We start from the raw sequence: 25,357 nt of genomic DNA on the forward strand, positions 1-25,357 counted from the left end.
CTGCCAGAGTTGATGAGCGAGTCGACCAAAAAAGAGTTCGCGGCGGGGCTCTCCGAGCATGACATTGTTGTGGGATAATTTGGCGAAGGGAGCAGATAGCCCTTTCTGGCTGACATTTCTTGTGCAAAACATGCTGAATACGATTAGCAATCCCCCCGCACCGCGGCGGGCGCCCGCAGCCAATCCCGAGCCAGAGTTTCCGCGCGACCACTCCCAGTTTGGTTTCGTAGGCGCGGGGCCGCTCTCCGAGGGCGCCCTCGAAGCCCGCGATTGATATAAATATGTAATCTGTATTGATGGGCCAGGAGACGCACGCCCGGCACCTTGGCCCGAAGGCCGGGAGCTGTGGGGGCTGCCCCAACGTGGTTGGTGGGGGGCCTGGCCACTGGGCTCGCCCCGCCCCTACCCGGACGTGAGCCCCATACAGGGGTCCGTTTGAGGCGCCCTTGGGCCCCGCACAGTTAACAAGTGGGGTGTTTATGGTGCGCGCCCAGTCTGCCTTGGGTGCTCACCATCCCTGTCGCAGAAGCTGCCACTAGTCCCCGGTGTACTCTGACCACTGGCCATGTCGGGGACTCACGCGTTTCCCATGCAGCTCTGGATCAGGAGCTGGCCCCTTGTCTGAATTCTGCATCCTCAAAATGACCTGGCCCTATGGCTGTCAAAATCCTCAGAGTGTCAGGGGCCCAGAGTGAACTGGAAGCCGACTTGCCTCTACTTCCAGCATCCCACAGATTTTTCCTCAAAATGCAATGGTTGTTCCCTAGCCCCAACCCCCAACACTTTTCTCCCCCAGTCCGTTGATCCAGTTAGGATCTTCTTCTGTGGTGCTGTGCTCATCTGGCTTGCCTTCTCTACAACTCCTGTCAGCGGACTTTGGTGGGCTGGCAGGACTGGGGGTGGGAAGCTGCTGTCAACCTTGACGGAAAGCCGGCCCCACTCCCACTCCTGAGGCCAGAGCCAGGTCCAAGCATCCCCTCATCACGTAGGGAAGACTCTAAGCCCACAGTCATTTCAGGGAAGTAAAATGTTGGCCCTGGGGTCCTTGGCTGGACCAAAGTGAGAGACTTCGGGGGGTGTGCCCGGAGTACACCTCTGCTGCCTTATGTTCCTGCTCTCCTGTTAGCTTTGGCACTCATACGCTCCTGGAGGCTACAACAAGAACCAGTGTCACTACACTCCTGCCTCTCTGTCCCCTCCCCTCTTCCCCTCCCTCCCATACCCTCAGCTAGGGCAGTCCTTGCTCCTGCAGTGTGTGCATTTTAACGAGGCCCCGGTGAGGAAATCCTTTCCCTGCAAGGCCGGGCTGGGCTCATGGCCCTGTTATAAGAGCATGTGGAGGCCAGGCCCTTTGCTCAGCAGACTCAGGGGCTCTGTTTTAGCCAACTGGAAATGGCCGGCCTGGGGTGCTAGCCCCCAAGTGTGAGCCTCATGCTAGTCTCAGGAAATGCAACCTTTTCCGGGCAGATCCAGGGGAGCCCCGGAGGTCACTGCCTTGCCCCTGGCCTGTGGGCTACAGGTCTCCAGGATACTCCAGGCCGCCCGCCCCTCCGGCTCCACTCGGAGCTGGCATTGCTGAACGTCGGCATCCCAGGAAACAGACCGCTCAGGCCGCTGCCTTCAGCTGGGAAAGACTCTTGCATCCAGGTCATACGCGGCACTTTGCCCAATGTGAATCCAGCCCAAGGTGGAAGAGGAGCCTGAGAGGACCCCGAAAGCGCACGAGAGAGCTGGCTAGGTAGAGCTAAAGGTCTGGCTTCTGAGATTCAAGCAGCTGTGGTCGCTGTGGGCCATGGCTGCTCCGAGCTCCGGGTCCAGAAGGCCACGCCACCGCTAGCGCAGAGTTTCCGGCTACTTCAACCTCGGCGCCCCACGGTGACCGGGCCTTGAGGACTGAGCATCAGGGTGCCGAGGAGGAGGATGGAGAGAAAAAGAGAGAGATAGAAGGAGAGACGGACAGAGGGAGAGAAAAGAGAGAGAGAAACAGGAGGGGAGAGAGCATAAGCAAGCCAGTTCTCTCCAGCCTGACAGGGTCTTGAAGCCGCAGCAGCGGCTTAGAGGAATCAAGACCGAGAGATTAACTCGCCTTCGCTCTTCACATGCTCCTGTGCCCAAGGCCAAGGTAAATTCTCTACCTGCTAGGCCCATGAGGCAGACGAACCTGAATGCAGAAAAGCTTCAGAGCACCGCAGCCAATGGCCCTATCTTTAGCTTCCTGGATCTGCCTTGTCCTTACCCTGCTCACCAGACGGGTGGAACTGGCTGAGACTGTTGCCCTTAGCAATGCCACCTGGAAATGCCACAGAGCTGGGGACTGCCTAGGAAGGAAGCTTTGCTCTTCAGCACTGCCCATGCCTCTCAGAAAAGCTGTGTCATTTGGGAAGTGGGTCGCAAGAGCATCGAGGTTTCCTCGAGGATAATGAGCCATAGCAGGTCAGTGGGCCAGGACTTGGGCCTAGAGTCATGCCTCTCCAGGCTAAATGCAGAAAGCAGCTTCCCAGGCCAACATCTGGGAAGGTCCAGTATATTTTTGAGATAGTGGAGGCTATACAAATAAAGTAAAAGACAATGATCTTAACTTATCTTTCCTAACCTTTTAGGGAGTCAGGACCTTTCTGGAAAATCTAAGTAAGTTTTGACTCATTCTGTGAAAAACGCATATCGGTATATTCCCACAATTTGACCCATCATTTCGAAGGAGTTCACACACCCCTCAGTCTTTTCCTTAGGTCCTCCAGAGTCCCCCAGTCTCCTGGGACTTGGGGGCCCTGCCAATTTAGCTGGTAAGACAAGCTGGGTGCCCTGCGGCAGACAGCCCAGGTCAGGGCCCTATAGGGCAGCCAAATGGGATTCTAGGCTGGATAGAATCCAGGGACCTGCACGTGCCAACCAAGGTTACAAAAGTCAGTTTGTACTGCATCTGCTACAAAAGGCTGCCTCAGCTGAAGAGTAGAGGAGCCGGAAGGCCTGCTATGGGTCTCGCAGGCCATGGCATTGGCACTTGGGTCTTCAGTGACCTTTTTGTGGTGAGCCAGATGTGTTTCTTTAGCATGACTTTTCCCCCTTGTAATAAACCAAACGGGATGTTGGGCTTGAGCTCTTTCTTGCTTTTAAAAAGAGTGTGTAAGCTCGTGTATGGCAGCCCCTCTCTGGCCCAGGACTGCCTTCCAACTCCCACCAGGGCTTGCTGAGCGGGAAACACAGCGAGACACTGTCCGTGAGCCGGCTGGCTGCAGGCGGGCCTACTGCTGCTGGTTCAAATGAGAGGATACCAACGCAGCAGAAGCTCAAGTTAAACACCTCCCTGGCCCTCTCGGTTGGTCTCCTAGCCCCCAGCATCTGCGACCGATCCCCAAGGCTCCCATGCTCTCTAGACTTTAACACTGAAGTGTTAGGTTTCTCAATAAAATATTCCAGTTATTGAGCGCTTAGGCTTTCCTGAGATTCCCTACCCCAAGAGATTAAGAAAGCGATTCAATTGTAGTGTGGGTCGGCTTCCAAGCACTTTTCCTCCCTCGTGCTCGTTTGCCTTCTTTCTTTTTGCCATTCTTCCCAGCTACTAAATTTCTCCCTCTCCCTCAGGGTAACTTTGACCTAAATCTTCAGTGCCTGCTTGCCTCAACCAGGCCTTATGCAGCGGTTACACAGTCACCTCCGGAGCCCATGTTTAATTTAGGAGGAAATACTGCCCATTTCTACCTGGGTAATAGCCCGCCAGCCCTATGGGGCCAAAGTAAACACCAGGCCCATGGATTAAGGCCTTCGGCAAGGATCAGGCTGCAGTTCACTAGGTACTCCTTCTGAGTAGGCCCTTGTAAGCAATGAGAAATAAACTATTATGAAAAACAAGTTCCTAAAGAAAAAATACCAGGTCCTGAGATCGAAACTGCTGGTAAAAAATTTGTTTCTGGAGGGCACTCTCAATGCTTTCAAGGCTCTGAATTATCCAGCGGTGGAGTTGGGCCGCAGCCCCACAGAGGAAAAATAAAGTCTGCTTTTACATATCTGGCTTTAGCAAAAAAAATTTTTAAAAATCGGAGCTTCTCAGATCCATGCATTTATGCATAGTTAGAAAATTTTTCCACAAGCAATGACGTTCTTTTCTGATTCATCTTTAAGAATGTCAACATTTTCAGGGATATTTGATGTGTCTGTTTTGAATCTATCAGGTGCAATCTATTACTAAACAACATACTTCTAAAGTTTTTCTAAATCCAACCATTGAGATGGCCCCACCCCTGTTAGGGAAGTGTTGAGGCTTTTTCACACACCCTTTGAATTGCAATATTCTTAGTTTTGTTCATAATAAACCTCCTCTTGCCTTAGAACTGGAGGCAGCTCGGGCATTGTAGGGCGGGCTCCCGCTGCAGAGAGCAGCTCACTGGGTGAACGCTCATTTCTTGCCTTGTTGCTTTGCTCCGGCATAGTTTGGGAGCCAGCCTTCAGCAAAGGCTATGATAGGCAAAATTTACACAACAGAGAGTGCCTATTTTTTCTGGGATTCCCCCTACTCACCATGCACTGTATATTTGGGAAAAGAAAAAGATGTGGGAAACTAATGGAAAAATAGTATTAAAAAATAAATACAGGAGAAAGAGGGAATTTGAATCGGCCCTCCAAATGTAAGTGAATTTTTATCATTTAAAATGTGTTTGATGACAACCCCGACGGAGTGATTGCTCTGTCAAAATTTATCCTCGGCCCCAGCTTTAAAGAAAAAAAGTGTTAGTATTTACCAATACATTTTTGCATATTTGCAAAATATCTTTTACAAAAGATCTAATTTTCACATGTAAGAAATTGCTGCAAAATCGCCGGGTTTATAACAGCGCACTCCAAGTATGCAATACAGAGACTTGTCTGGCACTCTCAAAAATCACATGCGACTTCTCCGAATTGGCCTTCTTCGGAACAAAGGTTTTCTCCAAGCTACTGGGCAGACCTAGAGATGCACCTAGTAGGAAACCAGTGACCTCCAGGACGTCTGCCCCTGGGAATGCGCTCGCCTTAGCGGCCGCAGACTTCTACCACCCCATTGTTTAGAATGGAAACTTTCTGTTTTCCTCAACCCCCGATCATCTCTCTCTCTCTTTTTTTTCCCGCTCCCACAGGCCCCTTATCCCAGCACAGCTGGAACCCTTTCTCCTAGATACCTCTCATCCCTAGCCCATTCTATTCTGAATATTTCTACAAAAATCGAACGATTCGCCTTGGGTGAAATGCTAGCGCAAGGAAATAAAATCCTCAACTTTTCTACTTAGGCCTCCCCCTGCTTTCCAACCTTCGGCAGCAATGGGGTGGGGGCTCCTTACCGCATCACTCCACAAACCCAGCCACGTTCCCGAGAACCCTGCTTAGACACCGGCCACCTTCCCACTCGCGCCCCACCAGACTGAAATTGCTAAACTTGTGGCCTCTTACCTTGACACATTTCCGAAATCACTGCCAAGAGGCAGCTGGCTTCTCCGCGCGGCGACGCTCGCGAGGCCTAGCGAATGCGCGTTGCTTTAAATTACAATACCAACCACTTCTTGAGGGTGAGCCCCCTTTTTCTGATACGAAGGGGAGCGGGACAAGTGAAATAATGTACCGTGCTGCTCTTAGTATCAGAAACGAACAAAGGCCAAGAATCACGCTGGGGTTCCCGGCTCCCCGGCGGCTTTGACATTGATCGGAAGTGCGCCATCTCGTGGCGGCTGCGCGCCCATGTTGGGCCGGAGCTCCAGCCCCGAGCGGAGAGAGGGAAATCGGCTCCGGGCAGAGAGGGAGAGAGGAGAGGATGTGCCCAGCCCGCTGCTATTGAGATCTCATTTTTACATCTAAGAAATCGCTGCAAAACCCCAGCCGGGTTTATAGCAGCGCATTCCAAATATGCAAATTCGCCGGCCCCGGACGGGTTTACGACCGCATTGTCACAGCCATCGGAGGATGGGCTTTTATAGGGCTCAGAAATCAAACCCGCGCCCGCCCGCCGCCCGCCCGCGAGCAGTCCTCCTGACTAGACTCTCTCTAGCAACTTGAGAGACTTTGGTTAATCTTTAACCATCCCAAAGGAAGTCTTTCCCTAAACCCAGGCTTCCCAGCCCGCCCCCTCCCTGCCCCCCAGGAGGGCCCTTGTTCGTTTCTGCGTGTCTGCCTATCAACCTAGACATTCATCTCGGGGTCTGTCCCACTCCCCTTTCAGCTCGATTTCCCCAGTCGCGCCAGTTAGACAAACACACAAACAAATAAACAGAGTGGGGTCTGGGGCCTCTCTCCAAATGCGACCCTATCTGCTCCTCTGGCCCTGCCTGGGTGGCTGAAGAGAGGGTGGGGTGGGCAACAAAGGGTTCTGTCCTTTCAGCCCTTCTCCTCAAGGTTATGGGTGATGTCCAATTTTAAGGCAGAAGTTCAAAGGCAGCAAACAAAGAGGAAACCGGCATCCTTTTTTTTTTCTTTCTTTCTTTTTTCCCAAAGGGAAAAAACAGCCTCCGCTGGGAGTGGGGAGAAAGCACCCTTAGAGGCTCCTGGGAGTCTGCTCTGCCTTGGAACCCAGACCGGACTTGCTGAAGCCTCCACGGGCCCCCGGACGGTCCCACTGTAGGCCTAGCGGTCCTGAGGTGAGCGAGGGCAGCCTGGGGTCTGACCTGTTGGCCACCTCAGGCCCCAAGGCCCTCTCCAGGACTGAGGTCAGTCTGAGGGGATAAAGTCCATTATTCCAGGCCCTGAGATACCCCAACCCCAGGTTCCTGCTTCCCACAAGGACATAGCCAACCACCTTGGCTTCCTAAGCCTGGCTTCTATTGTAGCCAATTCCTGACTTAGTCACCTTCTCACCCTCTCAGGGGCCTGATAACTTGCCCCTCAACTAGGTAGGGCATTTTTTTGGGGGCGGGGAGGGGGCAGACATTTGGCAGTAAAAGGCGATCAGGGAGAGGAATGTCACACCAGGATACTCCAATTTCCACCGTCTTTATTTTCCTTGTGTCCAGTTGCCTGTATACATGCTGCAACACACATGGTGAGTAAGAACCAGAATTGAGGACAGGCCAACACTCCCAGTACAAATGGAGCCAATAGACATTTCTGAATAAAGGAAAGCAAAGGAGATTCAACGGGAGGGTGCCTGCCTTTCCCAGATGAGATCCCCAGTCTGGGCAGGCCGACTGCCTCTGAGCATTTCCCTAACACTTTCCAAATGTTGCAAGAGATTAAAAAGACCATTCTCAATACCTTTTCCACCCCCTCCAACACCCCAAAGGAAATCAACTAATGGCGAAGAAAGAAAGAAAGAAAGAAAGAAAGAAAGAAAGAAAGAAAAACAAAATCAGTTATGGTTCCTTTATTTACAAGTTTTTTGAACACTATCCCTGTATGAAGCATACATTCAAATATTCTTAGCAGTGAGCGAGTTTAACCATGAAACACTGTAAACAGATAGAGCCTTTAAATATTTTCATCATCTCTTTTCCCCTCTACATTGCATCTTTTAAAATTCGCTTTGGTTCTTTCAGGGAAATATATATATATAATATAATATTTATCTTTTAAAATAATTCCACCTCACTCTCAGGCTCTTGGAAGGTCACCAGAAGCTTCCAAGCTCAGTTCAGGAGCCAATGAGGGTAGAGTGTGGTGCTGGAACCCGGTGTTTTGGGGGACTCAAGGCCCTCATAGCCAAAGCTGGAGACCTGCTGGCCAGGCCTGCTGCTCCGCAGCCAGACACTGAGCAAATCCAAGCTTCATTACATGTGGTGGAGAGTTTGCCAAACTGCCGCACTCCACAGCCATTTCCTGCAGAGATCTCAGGGGCCAGTGGCCTGGCTGCAGCTTCTTGGCTTTTCCTTATCTCCCACCTCAGGGAACAGTCCACTCTGTGAGGAGGCTTTGGGCCTGAGTGGTAGGCTGGAACCAAGACCCTCTTTTGGTAGAAAGAAAAGCCAGGTGGGCTGTAGGAGGCGGTGGCTAGGAACTCAGGGCTGGATAAGTGTGGTGGGTGGCTAGGAGGAGTGGAAAGACACTGACGCCACCTGGAATCACAGATTTCTTTTCCCACAAGGATTTGCAGCCCTCTTCCACCTCATAGCCACCTCTAAGTCCAGCCGCCGCCGTTCACATTGGCTTTGGAAAGCAGCCTCATTCTGGGCACCTAGTAATCCTACCCCTTCCTCCTGCCCCTGTCCCCAAGCTGAACTGGTCTTGGAGAGCACACAGCTTTTTGACTCAGGGGTCCTGGGGGTGGGTAGGCTCCCAGTAGAGGGAGGATGTGGAGGGGTTAGCCTCCAGGGGGTCTGGCAGGGGGCCCAGTCCCCAGTGGAGACCACACCCAGCCCACCGCTCTGCAGGCTCCAAGAGTGAACCACCAGGGGTCCCAAACCTGTCATTCTAGCTGATACACAGCTCTCAGAATCCAATGATTATTAGGAATCTTAACCACTGAGATCTTAATCAAGAGAGTCCCAGGCCGCCTCTTGTGGGGCTATCTCCATGCATCCCTATCTTGCACACCTCTTTTCAAAAGTCACCACGTGGCTTGACCTTGTCAAGGGCAAAATCTGCATATTATCTCATGTGTATGAAGCCCCCCACCCAATTCCAGCTGCTGGAGCCTTAGAGGAGTGGATTCGCTGAGTAGTACTGTAAACGGTCTCTGTTAATTTTTTTTTCCTTCATTCTCCTGTTCTGAAACCAGATTTTGACTTGACGATCAGTGAGGTTGAGCATGCGGGACAGTTGCAGGCGCTTCTCTTTGTTGATGTAGACGCTGAAGAAGAACTCCCGCTCCAGCTCTCGGATCTGGTACTTGGTATAGGGGCAGCGCTTTTTGCGGGTGCGTTGGCCACCTGTGGAGGGAGAAAAGGCAGGGGGTGAGTCAGGTGTGGGGCTGCAATCCACACCAGAGCCCATAGCTGAGGAGAAGGGCTGCCACAGGGACGAGTGGTCCAGCCCAAGCCCCGTCAAAGTCTCCCCAGGCCCCTGCCTTTAACGCTATGACTGCATGCTTGGAACCGTCGCAGTTGGAGGCTCAGCCACAGATAAAAGCCAGCTCCCTAGATAGGCCCCCGGGGAAGCTGCTCCCGCTGCCCCCAGAACAGAAAGGAGGGCTTCGCACAGCAACAGGCGAGTTTGCGCTGCCTAAGCCTCTTTGAAAGCAGCCGAGTGGGGGTTGCCGGCTGCCTCTCGCCGGCCAGACTAAACAAACAGCCGCCTGCGGACATTTCACCTTCCAGCACCTGGGCTGCCCCTTCCCAAGGCAGTAAAGGCGGCTCCAGTCCCAATCTTTCCAGGCTGCGGCCAAGACTGGGCAGTCGTTAACATCTGGGGCGGCTGCCGGGTCTTTGTCAGCCTGAGTCCTGGCCACCAGCTCCTGCCTCCCCAGCCAGCCTCCCGGCTCCCCCGAGTTGGGGAGGTGGCAGCGGAAGCCCCCAACCCTAGGCCTTAGCTGAGCACCACGGACATACGGTCACCCTGCACACGGCAGAGCAGCGGCGCTATCTTAGACAGGGTGAAGGGAAAGGGGGCTTCCCGAAGCTGCGGGCAGGCTCTACTTGATCCCCCTTACCAAAAAAAAAAAAGACCCACAAGACAAGAAAAAAAATCGCTTTTGACAGATTGAATAACAATTGTGAATAACATGCAGTTGGGCAGAAGGAGGCACGTAATTGCCACCACGCCAGAGGAAAATGGCTTCCTTTGGACAAAAAGGCCAACTTTGGGTTAATTTGTTTCTTTTAATATATTGCTGGAGCTAAGCGGGCTACTTTATCTGTTAAACGCGCTCCTAGCGCCGTGGTTAAACAGCGACGCCTTTGAATCCCGGCCGGACTGGAGTCCTGGCGCAACACATGGCTTTTATAAAAATCTCCGGATTACCTCGCTATCAAAGGCTCCCGAAGCCCTTGCAGGGGGAATTTACAGGCGCCCACCTCTGGCTCCCCAGCCCGGAGCTGGCCCCGAGCGGGGTCGAGCTGCCGGGCTTGGGAGCTGAGAAGGGAAAAAAGGGAAAAGAGGAGTTGTTTTTTTTTTTTTTGCAGGCATGCCTTGGCCGGTGGGTATTTCACGGCCAATTTCAGCACTCGCCACGTGATCCCGCCTTTTATAACAAAGTTTTGTTGGGGGAAACCTACAGGCCCTTCATAAACCTTATATGCTTATAAAACAGCATATAAAAATTTAACAGCGGTGCTGCGCTAGATTTCCAACTCCCCTTTCATAAAGCGCAGGGCGCTGCCTTTATACGTACTGGAGCCGCCGGCCTTGTCCTCAGTGTGGCCGGAAGATGACTCTGGGCTGCTGCTGCTCTCGGGGCGCCGCCGCCGCTCTTTCTCCTCCGCCGCCGCCGTCTCCCGGCAGCCGCCGCCGCCGCTGTCCGAACTTGAAGTTGCCGGCGCGCCCGTGGCTGCCGCCGCCGCCGCCGCGGAGGTCGCCGTGGCCGCCGGGGGCCCCTTCTCGGCGCTCTTGTCCCCGGGGTAGTCGGAGGAGGCGAGGTTTTCCGGGGTGCCGTAGGCTGTCTCGAAAAACTGGTCGAAAGCCTGTGGCAGGACGCCGTTCCTGCCCACGGTGCTATAGAAATTGGACGAGACGGCGGGGGTGGGGTGGTGGTAGACGTTGGCCGAGCTCTTGGCCAGCACGTCGCCAGGCACGCCGGCCGCGCTGGGCGCCTGCAGGCAGTCTCTGTGCACGAGCTCCTCCGCGGAGTAGCAGTGGGCCAGATTGCCGCGGGGGTGCCATTTAGTGGCGGGCTCAATGGCGTACTCTCTGAAGGTCACTTCGCGCACGGGTTGGACCTGGGGCAGGTTGGAGGAGTAGGAGTATGTCATTGGGCGCGAAGACGGGGTCTGGGGCAGAAAAGAAGGGAGGCTGGAGAAATCTGGACCCGAGACGTAGTAAGTACAACTTGGCAAATACATGTTAGAGGAGCAGGGACCACGCTCATCAAAATCCATCATTGGGCTACCTTGGGCTCTCCGCAGTAGCCGAGCTTAACATGATTCTCCACTGCAGCTGCCTCTTTGAAGCGGATCCGTGAAGTAGAAATTTGGAGACGTAAGCTGACGTGGAAATCTATCCCCATCCTTAGCAGGGAGGTGCTGGTCATGTGACCCGATGTTGAAATTGACAAGCTGCGAGCTAGTCCGGGCCTTTTTCCCCCCCTTTCCTTTTTTTTTTTTTCCTCCCCTCCCCTCCCTCCCGGCTTCCTTTCTTTGTAGCCACCTCAGGGGAAGCAACAGATCGTCACTCGGTGTTCTCACCGAAAGCACGTAATCGCCGGTGTAACTCATGTTGGCTGGGGGCCTCCCGGCGCGCGGAGAGGCTGGGGTGCGCCCCCATGCAGCATGCTTGTGCTCAATTGCAGGGTCCTGGTTCTCGAGTGTGCAGAGGGCGGTGAGAGCTCAACTCTCGTCCCCACCTCCCACCCGCAGCTCCCCGGGTGGGTGAGGGGTGCCCTGGACTGGGGATAGCCAGGTGGGAGCCCGTCGCTGTGTGGCTTGTGGTCTCGGAGTCTGTTCTGGAGGCTCGCATTTGCACCCTCTTCTTCGCAGTCCCCCCCCCCCCCCCCGCCCATAGACTTGCTCTGGGAAGCGCCTCTGCCTCCGACCCTAGCCGGAACCCCTTCGGGGCCAGAGTTTGAAGCCGTGGATGTGCCTGCCTCGTGGCTTGTCCGATTTGCACGGTGACTTGATTACACTCTCTCATTCATGGTCACTTCCGAAGCGCTTTAGTGCCTTCCGTCCCTAAACCGCCCACAGCCAGAACGGCTTCTCCCCGCGGTTTGTCACTGATCCGCAGGGCCCGGAAGGGCCTTCGTCTTACCCGGGATCCACCTCTCCCCTCATCTTCCCTGCCTGCCTCCTCATCCCACCTTCTGTCCTTGGAGAAACCCCCTCCTCCTCGCTGCCTGCCGGGCTTCGGAGTGACTCGGCAGAGGGGCTGCCCCGCTGCTCACCGGTCCACCCATCTGCCTGGTCTTCTGGAGCTGAAGACGCGGGAAACCATGCAATTGAGGCAACCCTTGGGCTGCTTTAGAGGCGCTGACATCCGAGGAGCCTTCTCCTGGGTATGCTGCATCTTCGTGGGGGGCCCACCAGGCTGCTTGCAGAGCTCCAGGGGTGAGGGGAGAATGGGGGTGGAAAGGACGGGCTGAGGGCCAAGGAGAGGTGGCTGAGAAAGGGGTAACTCGCCTACTCTCCTGCTCTCCTTCTCTCTTTCCTTGCAATGTGTGAGAGTGAAAGCAAGGGATGTGCAGGGCAAAAACTCAGAGAGCTCTGTGCCTTTCCTACTGTTGATTCCACAGAAGGAATACAATGCCAGAGAAAGGAGAGGTGCTTCCCCAACTCCCTGCACCTGGGGGGACAGGTATGCCTTTAAAAGGCTAGGTTTGTGCTAAGGATAAAGAGAAACCATAGCAATACTCTGAGTCTAGCTTTCTTGAGAAGAGGAAAAAAATAAATTAAGAAGGCAAAATACGCTCCACAACCTGCAGGATTGAAGGAGCAATGTTTGGAGGAAGCGAAAGAAGGGAGAGGACACAGAGCAGCCAGGCAGGGCCAGGAGCTGAGAGGGGCCCAGACCTGAAGCCTCCCAACAACTCTCTTCTTGGAACGATCTGGGGTGTTGCTGAAGGAGAATAAAAGATATATAAAAAGATAACCTTTTGCTTTTCCCTCTCCAGGAAATAGCCAAAGGTATTTACATATTTTGGGGGAGATTTAGAGTATAAACTCTAAGATCTTTGGTATATAAGTGTCATCATCGATTTATTTATTTATTGCTGAGCTGACTGTAACTGACTCAATAACAAATCTAATCATGTATCGTACTGGAAAAGAAATATTCTCATTATGTATTTTCTCCAAATAATGGCCTACCATTGCATTTGAATACCTGCTGTAAATATCAATAATATCGAGTAATTACTCTATAGTCGAGTAAACTAATTTACTAGCGTTAATGTTTCTGTGGCTCTCCACCTGCCCCCACCACCACCTTTGCAAGGATTGCTTATCACAAATCAAGCTACTTGGACACATTGGTTTAATGAACTCTTTATTCAAGATTTGCTACAAGAACTTTCATGTCCCTTGAATCCCTGAGAACTGAACTTGAAATTATTTGTTCATCTTTAGCTTGACATATTTGTCCACTGTGGCTTGTCCAGAGGGCAGCAGTGCTGTGAGTGAGAAGTTCCAATGGGAAGGAAGGTTATTGGAGAAAAGTAGCTTCAGACCTCCTAAAGCTGGGAAGCACATTTACAGAATTGCCCTGCGGCGAAAAAACTTCTATTTCCAGCAGTGACCAACAAGGCAAAATATTTGTTTCTCCACAGCACCTCTTTTTTAGAGACAGAATATAAAAGACAGAAGGAGAGGTTTCAAACAAAGGTATTCGAGCTGTTCCCTGGCTTGATTTTGGCTATCCCAAACTCTCTCTCTGCAGCCCACCCAGTCCTCACCACCCCTACCTTCGAACAAAAGGAATGCATGAAGGGTTTCAGTGACTTTGCCATAACAAAGGCGCCACCATTGCGGGGCTCGCCCCGCCCCTGGGTGAAGGCAAACAAATTCTTGCACTTGTATTAGGGCTTTTAAGACCATAATTGAACCCGGGGGCGTCTAGGAAAACCGAAAACAGTTCTAGACAGACCTGCGGTTTTATAGCAGTTTTGGCAGTCAACTTCAGCTTGTGCCTGAACAGACGGGGCTGTGGTGGCCCGCCAGCGGGAGATGCCAGGCCACCTCCCCCAGCGGCACGCAGCCCCTCTCTTAATTAGATCGGTTTTTCCCTGGTGTCAGGGAGAGCGGTCCCGGCAGAAAGGTCGGTATGGGGGTGTGCGCTGTTCCACATAACCATTGCCTCCCGTGTCCTCCTGGAGGGCCACACCGAGAGGGTGCTGGCAGGGCTGGATCCCATGGGTGTCCGCAGGAGACAAAGGCGAATTCCGGATAAAAGGCTGGGGGTGAAAAAGGCGCTCCGGGAGCGGCTGGCAGGGCATTTCGGTAGGCTGCACCGAAGCCGGGTGCCCGGAGGGACTTGCAGCCTGGAAGGGGGTGTGTGGGGGCGCTGCCCTGAAGATGGATGAGGGAAAAGACTTTTGATATCAGCAGAAGGGAAAAAGCCTGGAGTGACCGAAAGCTTTTAGTTGCCCAGCAGGAATAGGAGAAGGGTACTCAGGTCCCCCAGACTGCGCAATGTCCCAGTTTTGCCGGCTCCTGCCCTTGTGTGCGGAATACGCTGGCGGTGTGAATGTGAAGGTTTCCCCAGGCAGGCGGCTGGGGTGAGGGGTGGGCGCAGCTCTGAGGATCAGACCAAATTTAGGGGAAGAAGAGAAGGCAGACCTTCGGGTCCTTGGTTTTGACTTTGCTCTGATCCTATGATTGACTCTTCAGCTTTGCAGGAGGTCCAACAGCCGAGCGTAACCCACTGGGCTCTGGGAAAGACCCGACTGAGGCTAAAGCCGCCCCGGAAGGCCAAGTCCGAGTTCCATTTCTTGAAGAGGCCGGCGCGGGTAAGGCTGTGACATTGGCCCTGGCGACTGGCTTCCCAGGAGCTGTTCTTTCTCAGGAGCTCCGGAGCTCGCGCCATCTCCAGAAAACTGTTCAGGGTGTATTTCCTTTTATCGTCAACCCAGAGCCCCACCGCGGCTAATGCAAGAGGCCAAAAAATGTTTGGAGGAAGAAAAACAAAGGCAGGAAGTGGCGGCGGCCTGACGGTGCGTGTGTGTCTGCAGAGAAGGGAGGGAGCCGGTTCAGTCTCTTCTTGTTTTTTCCAAATTTCAAGGTCCAGGCAGCCCTCCGCAAGGCCGGGCCCCATCGCTCCCCGTGCGGCATTTGGAGGTGGCCACCCGGAGAGGAGAAGGCCGACGCCTGCGCCAGGCTTGTCAGGCGGAAACAGCTAACAAGGAGATTTGGTCAGCAAAACAGACCGAGCCTTTCCGAGGCTTCGTCTGATTTGGCCCGAAGGGTTGGGGAGGGGGGGCTTGCGCAGCGCCTCCGGGACCCTCCTCTCTGGGGACGACCATCGCTGAGCCTTACGCTTCGTTCCACCGCCTTTGCAGGCGGAATATCGGAATAAAGTGGGTCCAGGCGCCTCTGCCGCCTCCGCTTCTTCTTGCAGCTGGAGGGGTCCGGGAGGCAGCGGGAGGGTGCCGGCGGGCAGTGCCCAGGCGGGGTGGCCTTGAAGCCGTCGGTGTACACCGGGCAATGCGAGGCCTTGTTACCGTGGTTGTTGTGCTGGGGGCGTTTCCAGCACAGTCATTCAAGGGATGTGAGCTGCAAGGATCGTTACTTGACAGGCAGCTTAACACCCTCTCACTCCAAGGGAGGATAGAGCCGGGTGGCCGGGAGCACCTCCACACTCCAGGCTTCCCAGCTCCAACTGACAAAGCTGCTGGGCCACCCTCTTCTCTCCTTGGGGTTGGCTTGGGAGGCAGCAGCTGCTCCTCGTTCCAGAAATCTAAGAATGCGAAGTCCCCAGTACTTGCACATGCAGGCCTTTGAATGCCCAGCATTTGTCCATAGTCTCAATGTCAATGCCAAGCTGCCCCAGTCACCACTGTCCTTCTCAAGGGGGTCCTGTCCCCCTACAGTTCCTGATCCTGCTCCTGTGCCCCCTACAGTTCCTGTCTCCTGCCCTGCCTCCTTCCAGCCATTCTCACCTGCTGGGACTCTTCCCTACCTTTTTTGATGCCTCTGCTAGACTGAGCAAGGGCTGAGGTACCACTGGAGGGCACCCAATACTCAGGTGCAGAGAAGAGGGGCTGTTAGGTCCCTGACTCTTCCCCAACTTCGGGCCTCCACCAGGGCCTGAACTAAGTCTCCCATCTCCTTCGTTGGAATACTCCACCCCAAGGCCCCACCAAGTCCAGCTTATCTCTCTTCCTCTCCCCTCCCTTCTCTACCCTCCTTTCTTCCCCAACACTTCCTCCTTCTCTTCTGCAGACCCAGCTGCTGCTTTTCTAGGCTGGGCAACCCAGATGGGATAGGCCTGGGAGGGGTAAGGACCCACTTGACAGACTGAATCTCACTCCCAGATGGCTACAGTTAAGTTTCTCTCTTGTTGGATTGCTTAGGGCACCATCAATATTTTGCCTCCTCCTGCTTGCCTAAGCCCTTACTTTCCTCTGTTCACAAATGTCGTGCTGTTTCTAGAAAGCTACACAGAAGAGTATTTCAACCCTGGTGATCATACTGCACACAGGTGCAAGAACTGGCCGGGAGGCCCTGGGTAGAAATGGCAACAGAGCTCTTCTCCATTTCAGGAATATCTCCTTCCAAATAGAAGGGTTCCTGTGGGCACGTCTGTTTTCCATGGTGAGCTGGGGAGGTGGGTTGCCCGGGAAGGCCCAGGAGATCTCCCAGTATTTGTTCTCAGGTCATGGCTTATTGCCAGATCATTGCCAATCCATCACATTTTCCAGGCGCTGCCCAAAGGCAGCACTGATGCTTCGATACAAAATCAAGAGATCACCTCTGTCACTACCAGGTGGAGGCAGGGGTTAATTTGTCCCTTTGCTGAGACACTCACCCTCCTCCAAGGTCCCCTACACTTCCTAAAAGCTCAGAACCAGGTAGTGCCCTGAAGTTGACCTCATAATTCTGCTTGGTCTGACTGGCAGTTTCAGTCATCCTTCAAAGCCCCTAAATATCTGAAAAGGCCCATGCTCTTCCCCTGGCCACTGCAGAGTGGGGCACAGGGCTCAGCTGAGGGTCTCAAGTACCCAAGCAATCTGGTTATCATTTACATTAGTGGATCCCAAACTGAAGGGAGAAGAGAAGATTACTTCCTTTAATAACTATTTTTATTTTTATTGTTGCCAATTATTAGACTTCTTTTTCCTATAGAGTGGGAACAAATGGGGTGGGGGAGACTTTGAAGGGCAAAGCCCTAGTTCTCAGGGTCTGCCTTCCATTCCCCATGCAGCTTTGGCCCAAACGGGTTTCCCAGCAGAGTGTGTCTGAGATAAAGAAGACAAAAGGGGGTGGCCCAACCCGAAGGTTGGCTCTGGGTCCTTCGGTCTCGGTCCCCACAGCTGTAGCTCACAGGAAGCCCCCATGCCACAAAGCTCCAAATGCTTCCTAGGGCAGCTCCATTTCCACTCAGTGCTCGTGGTAGCTCACATTCCAGGCTTGAGAAGAACCATCACCCCACCCAGCCCTCCTCCCCTACACACGCTGCCAGGCATTTCTGCTACCCATTCACAGACAATTGTTTCTGCTATATATGCCCCCACAGCCCAGCCCAGCCATGTAGCCCTAGGGGTACAACCCAGATTTTTCGCTTCCGCGAAAAGAAATCCTTTGCACGTCCTCTTTGGTTCACCTGGAGAGATAGGCTCAGCGGCAGATCAGGCTTAAGCTAACTGTTTACCGCAGGGCCTGATGCTCTGACCTGCTGGAGGCAGGCTATGGGCAGGAGGTAAGGGGCTCTCTCCCTTGCAGAGTGCAGTGAAGGATTCTTGGGGGGCTGGGAGTCAGGGGTTTTTACCTTGGAAGATTGCGCCTCACATCTCAGTGTGGATTTTAGGCAGGAGAAGAGCATCAAGGGTCTCACCAAAGGCCTGCCACGCACTACGGAGGGGCCTGGACTCAGGGACCCCAGAAGAGGCTCTCCAGCAGGGTCTTGGCTCCCCTATCCTCTTCCCCGCCAAGTCGGCCCTGCTCGGCCCTATGTTCCTACCAGGACCCATAACTCCGATCCAGCCACGTCCTCTCCCCTGGGCTTGCAGGCGCTCCCTCTCGCCCTGCTAGGCCTCAGCGGGCTCCGAAGTCTGCTGGACTGGGACAAATCCCGCTCTTCTGGGACGGGGACACAGCCTGGGCCACCCGTGGCTGCCAGGACTCCTTTCCAACAGGGCTGGGAATGGGAGAGTTGGAAATCAAGAAAGAACCTCTGCCTCCAGTGCACGAGCCCAGAGCCCAGGCTACCAGAACCCGCTTGCAGCAAGCTAACTGTGCGTCTTGTGCCTTCTTGAGGCCGCGGCAGCGACCGGCCCTGACCATGGAAGGCGGCCGTGGCGCGGAGGACTTGACCTTTACGGCGAGAGAGAAGGGCGCTCGCTGAGCGGCGGGGAGGGGGACTCTGCTCTCTCCAGCCTCCTCCACCCAATAGCAGTCCGCTCGACCCACGCCTGCTGCGCGCTCACCCCCTTTCCCCCTCCATTTTGTGCAGAGTCCGCAGACCCGAGGCCGGAAACAAAGCCCCCAGCCCTGCTCTCACCACCCTTCTTGCAAGCTGCTGTTGCCAACCCCCCCAGGCCAGAGGCTCAGAGCTAACGCCAAGCTCCTTAAGGCCCTCTCTCCAGGGCCCTCTTCTCTCGCCTGACCCCAGCCTCCCTCAACCAGCGCCTGGGTACCACTCTGGGTGCCAACTGGGACCTGCCGGTGCCACGGTCCCATGCGCGGGGTCCCGACCTCGGGCTGCGGGCGGCGCCGGGGCCTACAGCCCAGCGGCGCGGAGCGTGGTACAGGCGCGGGGCGCAGCGGTGCCCGAGGCTGCCTCCCTCCCGGGCGGCCGGCGCGGCCGGTGGGGTGCACAGCGTGGCCCCGCGTGCCCGGCTTGCTCTCCGCTCCCTCGGATCGCTCCCTCCCCTCGGCTCCGGGTTCAGAAAGCGGAAGTATTTGGTAGAGAAAAACACGGTTTCTTTTCAGCTCGTCTCAAAATCCCTTTTAGAGAAAATGCTCCTGTCAAGTTTTATTTCCCGTTGCAAACCACCTTCCACGCTGCCAAGAATTAAGACCGGGAGAGATTAAATACCGGATTATTCCCTTGGGGAGGGTGGGGCGGGGCGGAGAAGTGGGCACCCGCACCAAACATTCCTTGAAGTCGGCTTGTGCTGATCCAGCCGCGCCCGGGGAGTCCCGCGAAGGCCCGCGCGGCCTGCGGTGACGTCAGCCTGCAGTTGCGGGACCACTCACCCGCACAGACCCGGCTCTCGCGGTTCCGCGCTGGGACATCAGCCCGCCGTCCTACCGCAGCCCCGACCGGCCCGCGTGCCGTCCGAGGGAGGCCGGCTTTCCACCGGCCTGAGCCTCCATTTTGAGTAGGGGGTTCTTGTAGAAGCTTGGAGGGTTTGGGGCCGCGCCTCAGTCCCCGAGGGGCGCGACATCAGGTAGCTCTCGGAGTTCACACCCCAGTACCTGGGGGAGGTCCTATGTCGCCGCACAACAGCCCTTAGAGGTTTGGAAATCTCTGAGACGCGTTGTAATTATTTCTGCCCGGTGGATCCGGCTCTTCAGCGCCACGAGAGCCGGGCAGAAATGAAATCAACTGTGGCAAGGCCTTGGCTGCTTTCGTGGAGGAATTTTTCTGCGCCAGTGTCTTTTTTCTTCCCTTTAAAATAAAATTAAAAATAGCAAGCACTATTCAGGCATTCATCAGAGATAGGTAGATGCACGAGGATTGAGTGGGCATTTTCATAAAGAATGAGGCCGGCTGTTATGGACCCGGCGGCCTAGCAGATGAAAACTTAATTAGCGTGCCTGTCCTAAAACCTAGGCATAAATCTCCCACTGCCTTTTGGATAACTCTACATCTTCGCTTATGAGAAACGGGATGTGAGCAACTCGCTGCACATTTCTCTGATTCTCCAGGTCTTGGTCGGCTGACACGCATTCGATCAAGTTTAAAGGAATGCGCATAAATCAGCAAGCCCCTAGCGTCTCCTTGGGAGAGGTCCGCAAATCCAGGAGGGCGCCTCTGAACCCACCGGGTCTGGGGATTAGCAGTCCAGGGCAACCTCCGTCTGGGCTCCTGAACTCGGGAATTCGCAGAGGAAGCAAGACACTGCATCTTCACCGAGCCCTCCAAACACTTGCAGCAGAGTGCAATCTGCACTTACATCTATTACAAAGTGAAATCTGTGTCAACTCTCCACACACAAATGTTGCATCTGCAGCTGAATTTCGCTGCCTAGTGGTAAATTTTTAAGAAAAGATTTCAACTAGGTTGTTTTAATTTTTTTCTTTCCTTTTCTGTTATTTATTTATTTTTAACCCACAACTTGAATGGGTGGCTTCAGCTCTGCATCAGTCACAAATAGGAGTAAAATGCACAGCGACATTTAACAATCATCCACTTAAAGTAACTAAATAAATATGACAGTACTGAGAGCAGATAGAAAAAGTAGGTTTTTTTTTAAGTCCTATTTTTATTTTTTTCTTTAATTCAGGAAGAGTTTTCTTTTTAGAAAAAAATACTTCAGTCAGGTTTTCAACAACATTATCCATGGATCAGTGGCTGATACTATTATTCCTGTTTTTCAGGAGGTAGCTGGTCTCTCCTTGGACTTTTTTTTTTTCTTTCAGGTTTTAGACTGATTGCTATTTGGGCATTAAAGGAGCCATCATAAATAATCCATGCCCACCTCTGGTTATCTGGTAGATCCATAGAAATTTTAAATAGGAGGAGAGTTAGGTAAGATCGATCCTATCAATGACCGTTTTAGAACTGGGGGAAAAAAACCGACAACAACCCTGAAATATCTTCTGTCATTACAGTTTCAAAAACTAGAGAGAAAAAAGAAGGCTACTACTTTACCCAGGGTTCCTGTAGTGGTGATGGCATTCGAAAGGGGCGGTATCCCGGCTGGAGAGCTGCTGTTGGCCTCCTTCCTAGGCTCGAGGCTCAGAATATTTCTTACATCTAAAGAAAAATATCCCCCGTCAACAGAAGAGTCCCTTTTGGAGCTGTTCTTAAACACACAGTTTGATCCAGCTTTGAGGGGATTTTCCACCACTTTAAACATTTTGGGAGAAAGTTGTTACTTTGGCTTGATGGCAGCTCATTTGGAAATGGAGTACTGTTTGGAACAAGAGGTGGAGAGGTGGGTCTGAAGCAACATTATCATTTGTTTCCACAAGTGGAGTGAAAATCCTCAGGGCAGCAAAACATAATTGAATTTCTCAAGCCCTTTCGATATGTATGTTTCAACACCAGCCTGTTTTTGAGACAGCTTTAGAGACTCTTTCCATAATTCTCATCTATAAAGAAGCTGTGAGTCCTCAGGAGAGGTTGGAGAGGTTTCCGGCAGCCACTTTTGTAACCAATCAATATTATTTTCCACAAAATGTTGAATCTGGTTCTTCCATTCACTGTTATTTTCCTCTAATATAAAGATAAAATTAGCCTGCATCTCACAATTCTGCATCCCACGGCTACTGGTTCCACCAACATTTTAATACATATGTGCATAGCATAGATTCGACAAAAACACATTATCCTATGTGTGTATTAAATATACAAACATACATATGTATTCTTTATGACTCTGAACACAGCACCTGATTGTTGTTAGAGGTCAACAGCAGATATATTATTATTATAGTTTTGATGGAAGTTGTTAATACTAAACATATTTATTTATCCTACAAATAAAATGGCAGATTCACAAGCATCAATATAAGATTGCACACCACCCTGGAGCAGTACTCAGCTCTGAGTTATCTAGGATAACTCAGATCTGTATCCAATCCTGTGGTCATTTTGTAGATATGAAATATTAAGTCTTCTTTACTGACCTCTCAAGAGGGGTTTCTTAGAATTTCTGAAACCTAACTCTAGAACTCTAGAATTAGCAAGGCATCTGAATCTTAATTTGCTGTAAAGACTCCTCAGTAGCTCTAATTAGAATGCGAGACCACATTGGAGGGTGAGGACCAGGAAAGAATGGTGATTTAAGAACACATCTTTGACTGTAACAAAAATGTACAGCTTTAAAGCAGATCTGCAGAAATCTGATGCAGAGAAAGCCACTGTGAAGACAAATCGAACTTAGCCATTAGAGAAAAGGAACAAGGCTTCATCTTGTAAAGTACATTTTGTACCTCAACTCTAGGAATCACCTTAAATTACAATATCTTGGGTCATTAGCAATTAATGATACGATATCTGTACAGATTCTACAAATATATATACAAGCACACACAAGGACTAATATGCAAATGTATACATGTGTACACATATGATATATATTTACATATATACAGGGACATGTATAATTTACATATATTCAAATTTGCTCCATCTGGAGCCAAATAATTGAGTACTGAATCTCTAAAGTCAAGGAGGTAAGAGCTCTTGATTCCCTTGGTTGAAGAATTACAAGGAGGCTTGTCAACGCGAGGTGGCGCCCTTGATCTACTAATCCAGCTAAGGCCAATTCATGAGCTGTCAAAAGTCAAGGTCACAAATTGTCTTTTTTCGTCAAGGTCAAGGTTTAAGGCCTTTCGTAGTCCTGTCATTTCAACAGATATCAAAACCTGCCCTCTCAGACACATGCAGACCCAACAGCAGATTTTAAAATACGACAGCCTAGGCATTGCTGATACAAAACAACTGGTTTTCATTTTCCACAGGGAGCCTGGGAATTCATACTATCTCTTCCTCCTTTCTTTTCTCCCCCTTTTGGAATATCTGACACTTTAATCTCCTTGAAGCACTTATCATTTTTTAGGATTTTAGTTATGAGGGGTTTCTCCCTTTTCTTAAAAATTTGGTAGCAAAAAAAGTACTGAATAATAATAAAGAATGGTCCTTGGTTTATGTAAGACAAACCTGCTGCTTTTCTTTCTGTGCAGTGCACATTTAGCATAGGAAAGAAAAGAGTATTTTCTGCAGATTTTAATGGCAGTGACTATTTTATTAACAGAATTAATACCACTACATCACTATCTACAGGTCTAAGGTTTTTTCTTTTTTCATTTTTAGTAGAAATATTTAAAAAGCAGGTGCACAAATACATTTTCACAGTGTGCTGAGTGTCTTTATTTACAAGATATCATTCTGTAGTGAATATGAACAAAATGAATGTGCTGGTTGAAATAACTGCTTAAAAATGTGCTGTGAAGATGAATCACTAATTTTTCTAATGCAGTCTGATAAAACAATAAACATGGAAAAATACTAATCTCTTAATAGATCAAAATATAGAATGAAGACACCTAAATATTTCAGGGGAATGAATTTTCATTTTGAGTTTTCTAAAAAAGAAAAAAGAAAAATGATTTCTCCAGCAAATGTTTAGCAAATATTGCGAAATGCCAATTCAAATGAAAAAACGAATTGTGTTCAAACCGAAGTCCATCATGTTGGGATGGAAACTTTCGGGATTTCTCAAATAAAGTGAATTCTGCGGATCATCTGATGATTTAAACATTTTCAAAAAGATACCAAATCCTTTGGAAAATAACGGATATTGGGGCAGTAAATATAGTCCAAATGCCACAAAATATGCTTGTTATAAGCAATTAAAAATTATTCTGGAAAGGACATTACCAACTCGGTTTCTCTTGTTGCCTGAAAGGTTCAGCTGGTTGGTTTTACTATACTACCAAGACAAATGATCCTCAGAAGAGTTTTCTCTCCCGTTTTCCCTTCACAGCAAATATTCCAAGATTATTATTTCAGTACCTTCTCTTTTCCCCTCTAAATCTATACATAAAATGTTTTGCGGAACATACAACAACGGCAGGAATTTCACTAAGATTTACCTGAGCAGACGCTTAACATGCAAAGGGAATGGCGACCTAAGAAGGACAAGCAGATGTTTACAATGGCCTCTTGCTTTTGTAACCAACTTCCAGATTTTTACCATCTAACACAGTGTCCTAAAATATAACGATCACATAAATACTTACAAGATTTCAGTAACTGTGTAACTTATCTGAAATTGCGTATTTTGGGGGTTGACGTTTGACATTTAACGGGCTGGGCTGGTGGGGTTGGCGAAAGAACTGGCAGTCTTTACCTTTCTTAAAGTTTTAAAACAGTTGTAGATTCCATTAAAGAGACAGAGATCTCCTTCAGGAGAGCAAAATGCCAGTGTCTGTCTCTTTCTCTTTCCCATTCTTCAATTATTATTAAGCATTATCATCATTATCTGGGCAAAGCAACAAGTTCTGAAGCGTTTCTTCAAGTTGCCTTCTTGTTCCATTTTTAATCCATTAACTAGTGGTTTTCAGTTTGTTGATGACTTTTTTCTCTTTAACCCTCCTGTTTTGGAACCAGATTGTGACCTGCCGCTCAGAGAGATTCGTCGTGGCTGATATCCGCCTCCGTTTGTCCTTAGTAATGAATTTGTTCGTGGCGTATTCCCGTTCAAGTTCTTTTAATTGCACCTTGGTATAAGGCACGCGCTTCTTTCTCCCCCTCCTATAAGAGCTGGCATCCGAGGGATGGGAGACCACGTCTAGAAGATAAGGGAGAAGGCAAGTTACACAGGGATCGGACCCCAGCCAGGGCATAGGCGACAGCTCGATCTGAGCCACCCGCCTTGCAGCGCCCGGCTGCTCTTTGCCACGCGCTGTACAATCCGGCCTTCTGCCAAAGCCTAGAGGGTCAGTGGGGAAGGTGGTTAGTTCTGAACTGAAATGAAATCGCCCAGGGCTCCAGTGACGTCCCCAACCCGGCCATCCTGAAGGAGCAACGCGTAGGCAGCTTCGAGAGATAGCCTGGTCCAGCGGCCCACACCTTAGCGCCAGGCTCAAGGTACAACACTTCTGTGCCTGGCTCCTTTCTGGGTGCCCGTCCTAATACTCGAAGCTTCTACACTGAAGCCATTTTTGAGAGAATGAATAGGGAGGGGCAATTTGGGGAGCCGTTTTCTGGTAAATTTCTCATCCTTAAATTGGTGTCAGGGGCTGGGGAGGGCGGGGCGCAGAGGGAGAGGGAAGCTAGCCGCGGTCCCCACAAGTTCTCTCCCAGCCACCCCTCACCCAGGGAGGGCCAGGGACCAGCTCAACTCAAGGCAGTGCAGGCAGCCCCAGCCAGCCATGCGTGGGCTCCCAGGGGTGCAGAGCCGCTAGGGCAGACCAGGAAGAGAACAGAAGGGAACCCAGGATCGCCCGGGTGCGAGCGGAGGAGAAGCTGGAGCAGAGCCGGAAGACCAGGGCTGGGAATATGTAGCCATTTACCGGGCAGAGTGGACTTCCAGAGGTGGGGAGGCTGCGCCTGCTCTTTGGGGCAGTACATTTGGCCGTTCCAGCCGTTGGGCAGCGCCCAGGGCTGGTAGCTTTCCATGGGAAGACCCAGGGGCTCGTGGCGCGACTCGCCGGGGCCCCCGAGGCCCGGCACCACTGGCATATCCAGGTAGCCAGGCATGGGCTGATGGTGGTGGTAAGGCCCGGCTGCGTAGCCCTGGTGGTAGAAGGCGAACTCCTTAGCGCGGGAGCTGAACTCCTCGGCCGCTGGGCCGGCGGTATCCATGTACTTGTCCGCGAAGGCGGCGGCGGCGGCGGCGGCCGAGGCGGGCTGTGCGCACGACTTGATGGCGTTGGGGTGCGGGCCCATGCGGGCGCACGGGTAGTAGCCGCTGCCGAAGTAGCCATAGGGCAGCGCCGCGGGCCCCGACGAGCTCTGCGCCGCTGCCGAGCAGGGACTGCAT

The 25,357-nt window shown here is 51.8% G+C and overlaps 3 protein-coding genes and 1 long non-coding RNA gene across 5 annotated transcripts in view; 1 reads left to right on the forward strand and 3 right to left on the reverse strand.

Moving 5' to 3' along the window:
* The window catches only part of HOXA10 (homeobox A10), a 9,627-nt gene extending 3,594 nt beyond the window's left edge, over positions 1 to 6,033 (reverse strand). Inside the window, exon 1 of the mRNA XM_011938587.1 lies at positions 5,422 to 6,033. Coding sequence (XP_011793977.1) covers positions 5,422 to 5,431 — 10 coding nt within the window. The 5' untranslated portion in view covers positions 5,432 to 6,033. The remainder of the gene's footprint in view (positions 1 to 5,421) is intronic.
* A 1,277-nt stretch (positions 6,034 to 7,310) lies between these two features.
* Positions 7,311 to 11,013, reverse strand: HOXA11 (homeobox A11). The gene is made up of 2 exons (XM_011938590.1): positions 10,223 to 11,013; positions 7,311 to 8,822 (listed from the first exon to the last, which is right to left on the reverse strand). Exons 1-2 carry the CDS (start codon positions 10,926 to 10,928, stop codon positions 8,590 to 8,592), a joined length of 939 nt encoding a protein of 312 aa, XP_011793980.1. The 5' UTR covers positions 10,929 to 11,013; the 3' UTR covers positions 7,311 to 8,589.
* On the forward strand, positions 10,801 to 15,067 carry LOC105509378. 2 transcript variants are annotated; one of them, XR_001001428.1, is made up of 2 exons: positions 10,801 to 12,037; positions 14,375 to 15,067. It is a non-coding gene; the product is annotated as an uncharacterized LOC105509378 (long non-coding RNA). The 2 variants fall into 2 exon arrangements; XR_001001427.1 differs by lacking the exon at positions 14,375 to 15,067 and adding an exon at positions 12,464 to 12,626.
* A 5,047-nt stretch (positions 15,068 to 20,114) lies between these two features.
* On the reverse strand, positions 20,115 to 25,350 carry HOXA13 (homeobox A13). The gene is made up of 2 exons (XM_011938591.1): positions 24,888 to 25,350; positions 20,115 to 24,163 (listed from the first exon to the last, which is right to left on the reverse strand). The coding sequence occupies exons 1-2, from the start codon at positions 25,261 to 25,263 to the stop codon at positions 23,919 to 23,921; spliced, it is 621 nt and encodes a 206-aa protein (XP_011793981.1). The 5' UTR covers positions 25,264 to 25,350; the 3' UTR covers positions 20,115 to 23,918.
* Positions 25,351 to 25,357: the final 7 nt, after the last annotated feature.

Source organism: Colobus angolensis, unplaced genomic scaffold, assembly GCF_000951035.1.
Source record: "Colobus angolensis palliatus isolate OR3802 unplaced genomic scaffold, Cang.pa_1.0 Scaffold175, whole genome shotgun sequence".
NCBI lineage: Eukaryota > Metazoa > Chordata > Mammalia > Primates > Cercopithecidae > Colobus > Colobus angolensis.